Source organism: Metarhizium robertsii (genome assembly GCF_000187425.2).
Source record: "Metarhizium robertsii ARSEF 23 chromosome Unknown MAA_Scf_9, whole genome shotgun sequence".
NCBI lineage: Eukaryota > Fungi > Ascomycota > Sordariomycetes > Hypocreales > Clavicipitaceae > Metarhizium > Metarhizium robertsii.
The window spans coordinates 104,545-108,443 of NW_011942237.1; the positions used below are offsets into that span (position 1 = coordinate 104,545).

General features: G+C 51.8%; 2 protein-coding genes across 2 annotated transcripts; both read right to left on the bottom strand.

Annotated features, from left to right (window-relative positions):
• Positions 1 to 102: 102 nt before the first annotated feature.
• Positions 103 to 447, bottom strand: MAA_11528 (kinase-like protein; the record flags this gene model as incomplete). Its single annotated transcript, XM_011413523.1, has 1 exon — positions 103 to 447. The coding sequence occupies one exon, from the start codon at positions 445 to 447 to the stop codon at positions 103 to 105; it is 345 nt and encodes a 114-aa protein (XP_011411825.1).
• A 675-nt stretch (positions 448 to 1,122) lies between these two features.
• Positions 1,123 to 1,759, bottom strand: MAA_11529 (Ankyrin repeat-containing domain protein; the record flags this gene model as incomplete). The annotated part of the gene is made up of 2 exons (XM_011413524.1): positions 1,123 to 1,554; positions 1,607 to 1,759. 2 exons carry the CDS (start codon positions 1,757 to 1,759, stop codon positions 1,123 to 1,125), a joined length of 585 nt encoding a protein of 194 aa, XP_011411826.1.
• Positions 1,760 to 3,899: the final 2,140 nt, after the last annotated feature.

The following is a 3,899-nucleotide window of genomic DNA, read 5'->3' on the forward strand; positions in this document are numbered from 1 at the left end:
CCCCACGTTTGCTTGAAAGATCTTAAGCGTTTTCCTGTCGTTGTTGTGTGTTCTTGGCCGCCTGCTCATGGAGAGGAAGGGTCGGTGTTTGCACGGCGTCGCTTAGGTGAAGTCGGCAGAGGTCGTCGAGATGCTGTCCCAGGACCCTGTCTCAGGACCCTGTCTCAGGGTCCTGGGTCGCATCGGGGATGTCGTTGGTAGAACTGGCAAGGCGCAGGCCAAGGGATTGGTCAGGTCCAAAGGGTTGACGGGATTCTGAAGCAATTCCATGACTGCCACCGGAGCGCGCTGTTGTTCTGTGGCTGGTTCGGTTGCGATGTGTTCGTTGGGTGTCGCCTGCGATTGCTGTCGCTGCTGTACCGCCTGGTGTTGCTGGAAGAGCTGGGAGCCCATCTGTCTGACGACCGATCGTTGTTCCCTTGAAAGGCGACGGTAAAGACCGCGCATTTTCTTTGGTCGAGCTGGGCAGTTCGCGAGCTCTGCGGTGTGTGGTCCAAGACAGTTGGCGCATTGCTCGGCCGCACCACAGCTTACACTGGTGTGGCCGGTCTTTCCATAATGCTTGCAGCGTGTCTGTCTGTTGCATGCATGTCGTGTATGAAAGTCCCAGCAATTATCACACTGTTTAGGAGAGTTCTTGTTCTCGATGAGCCTGGTTGGTCGGCTGGTACCGAACAGACTCTAAGGCCGTTTCGTTGGTTCGAGGAAGGAAACAATGAGGGTCTTGTAATGAAGCTGTTTATTGTCGCGGCGTGGGGTTCGGATGCTGACCGGCGTAAGGCCAGTCTGGTGGTTTATTTCGTCACGGACGGCTGTGTCGTAGTCAAGTTCGTTCCGTCAAACATCAGTCAGTCTTCGGGGGCAGTTATTCACGGCGTACGGATGCCATTTCTGGCTGGCCTCGAGGGCAGATACGCCGAGATCATCGGCCCATTCGGCCTGGCGTTCTAAAAGAACGTCACGAGTAGTCTTGTCTACAGCACGGATGGCCCAACCTGTGTTCACTTGAACGACTTGCGGGATCTTATTAAGTTCAAGTCCGGTCTTTCTCGCAACGTGAGCGCGAATGGCGTAACCGACGTGGTTCCTCGCCGGCGCATCGGCGTCGGGCCGGACGATAACTCAGAGGTCTTCTCGGGGTGGGGCGGGTGCTCGTTGCCCTTGGCGATACGTAGCTGTAGGAAGCTGCTGTGGGTAAACAGAAGAGGTGGTGGATGGTCGAATGGGAGAGACGGTGGCGATGGCGGCGGCAGTGGCCGTGGCAGCCACGCTGCTGTAGGTCGGTGTAGAGGCCGACGGGGTGCTGCCGAGTGCCTGTTTCCAAAATTCGAGAAAGCTTACTGAGAAATGCTGGGCGAAGTCGCGTTCCAGTCCGGATGGAAATTCCTCAGCTACCCTATTGAAGTGTGTGCAGAAGGTGCGGAAGACTCTAATTTTGGCATTGTGGGCAGCGGTCTGCTCGTTGCCGAGCTGGCCGGCTGCTTCGGTGATGTCTATGGGCGACTGACGTTCACGTAAGCCCGAACTGGGCAAGGTAAGGAATTCGTCGAGCTGCTGTCCTCCGAGTGAGTGACGAAGACGGCGTCTGGGCCAAGGGGCCACGAACTGGTGAGACGTCAATGTCAGTGATCTCCACTGGGGAGCTGTCTCGTAGGAGGGCTGCGCGGGCAGCTCGAGCTAAGTTCTTAGGCGTGTAGATACCAAGATCAAAGGCATCCGGCTCGCATGGCGGGCTGGAGGTCGCCATCGCCATCGCCATCGCCGCTGCCGTAGCTGCGCAGCGCGCAGAAAATGAAGCTTACGGTTGATGTTAAGTAAATGGGTGCAACTAAGTGCACTTTCTTAACAGTTGCATGCCAAGAAAGTATGATTACAAGGGAAGGTGATGTTGTGCGGGAGCTAATGAAGTCATAGCCCCAGGGTAAGTGCCAAAGGCAGGGAATTTCAAGTCCCGGCGACCATCGCGCTCGCGCACCTAAACGCTACCATGTAACTAATCATTTCGCAGCACCAATATGGGACGAAGAAAAGGCTCCAAAGCGAGACCGCAGTTCAAAATCTAGCACAATTATGTGTCCAATTTCCGAGGGTTACCAGATCTTCATAACTAATGTAAGACAAAAACGACCCAATAGCTACGATCCATATCTAACCCAAAGTCTTCATTCGTGAGCAATATCAAGTTCGTGACTGAACATATGAACGAGTTTGCGACAATTCGAACAATTCTTCCAATCTCCGTTGACAGTCAAATGATCTGACTGATTTACGCAGTTCAGTTGAAGGTCATGGACATTATCACTAGAGCCAAGAGTTGCAGGCCCGCAGCTATATGACTCAGGGCTCCCAAGGTGTGTTTGCACCGTCGTTGGCCGGCAAATTTGGAACATGCTGTCATTTACATGTTCAGCAGGTTCCAAAGTTGCTGGGGGTGTAATAGCCTTAGATTTCTTCTTTTTCTTCTTCCTTTTGTCCTTTGTCGGGGTAGGGTCTTTTGGCGGCGTTGTGACCGGGCCGTCAGTTTCGAGAAATGGATTTACGAGGGGTACAGCTACTCGAAAGTTAGGAGCACGTCAAACTGCCATCTGCACCCTCGTCCGGGACTTGGCAAAAGAAATGGGCGGGAACCGATAAGAACGTGCGGAGATGGATTGGGGTAGTCACACTCCAATATTTGGAATGGTGATACTTTTCGCTGACGGAGGTTGCTCTTCCTCTTTGTCATCGAAAGGCCTGGTCTCTGGCTCTGGCTCCGGCTCCGGCTCCGGCTCCGGTTCTGGTTCTGGTTCTTGCTTTTCCATGGGTATGCTCTCCCCACACTTTGTGGCCGGCGCTGTCCCTTCTCCATCCACCGGTTGTGGAGTTGGTTCTTCATCTGGCAGTTCTTGAAGATTTCTTTCAACAACACTCTTGAGAATAAGTTTGGCAATTGTGTTTGGAGTTCCGAATACAGACAGCACTGCTTCTCCGGCCGTTCTTGTTGAAATATCGCAGAAATCTCGTATACGTGATCGAATATATGCGGCCACCTCTGGAATGCGAATAGTGTCGGATAATGCCTCTGTAGACTGAAGTCGCAGAGCTTGGTGTGATGGCTGGATGTCATAGCGTCGGCTATCATGACTAAATTAGCCGAAAGTTAGATTCGGACGAAAGGAAGTTTTTTGGTATTAAAAGAGAGCTGCAGACGGAGTCTGCAGCACTCGCAACAACAAGAATAATGATTTTATCAAGAAGCTTAGTTAACATGAGTCTCATAACGTGACAGTTATGAGCCCGGTACGCGCTAGTCGGATGAAGACATCCCTGTGCAACTAAAAGAGGCAGGAGCACGTGACCACCTTAAGGGAGAGGAGGTTGAGAGTTCAATTCCTGCAACAAGACAAGCCCAGATGGTGAAGAGCCATGAGGCAAGCAAAGAGTCCAGAGACCAGAAGCCGCTGTTCAGGAAAGCTTAAAGCGAAGAGTCCAGAGGTAAAAAGCCCAGAGATCAGAAGCCGCTGTTCAGGAAAGCTAAATTGACTCTACCTTCCCTGAGGGGGTGTGTCGCATAGAATATAGGCTACTATTAGTGCTACTAGAAGGAATTCAGTAGACCTAAAATTTTGCTCCTTTTGGCGCAACAGTTATGAGCCCGGATCCGCGCACTAGGTCGTCGACGAGAACAACCACACTGCGAAAAACTGCACATTGACAGAACACAAGAACAGTGTTCGTGAGACAGTTAGCTAAGTGAAATCAATCCCTTCTGAATAATTTAGTGCAAAATGCCACCTTCCAAGACTGAAGTTATCCTCACGCCGATGAGCATGCCGGTTTCCGTTTTTGAGGCAGTACTCATCTTGGCTGGTCCCTACTTTAATTCGACTTCGCTGCATTCAGTGTGTCCAATAGTATAT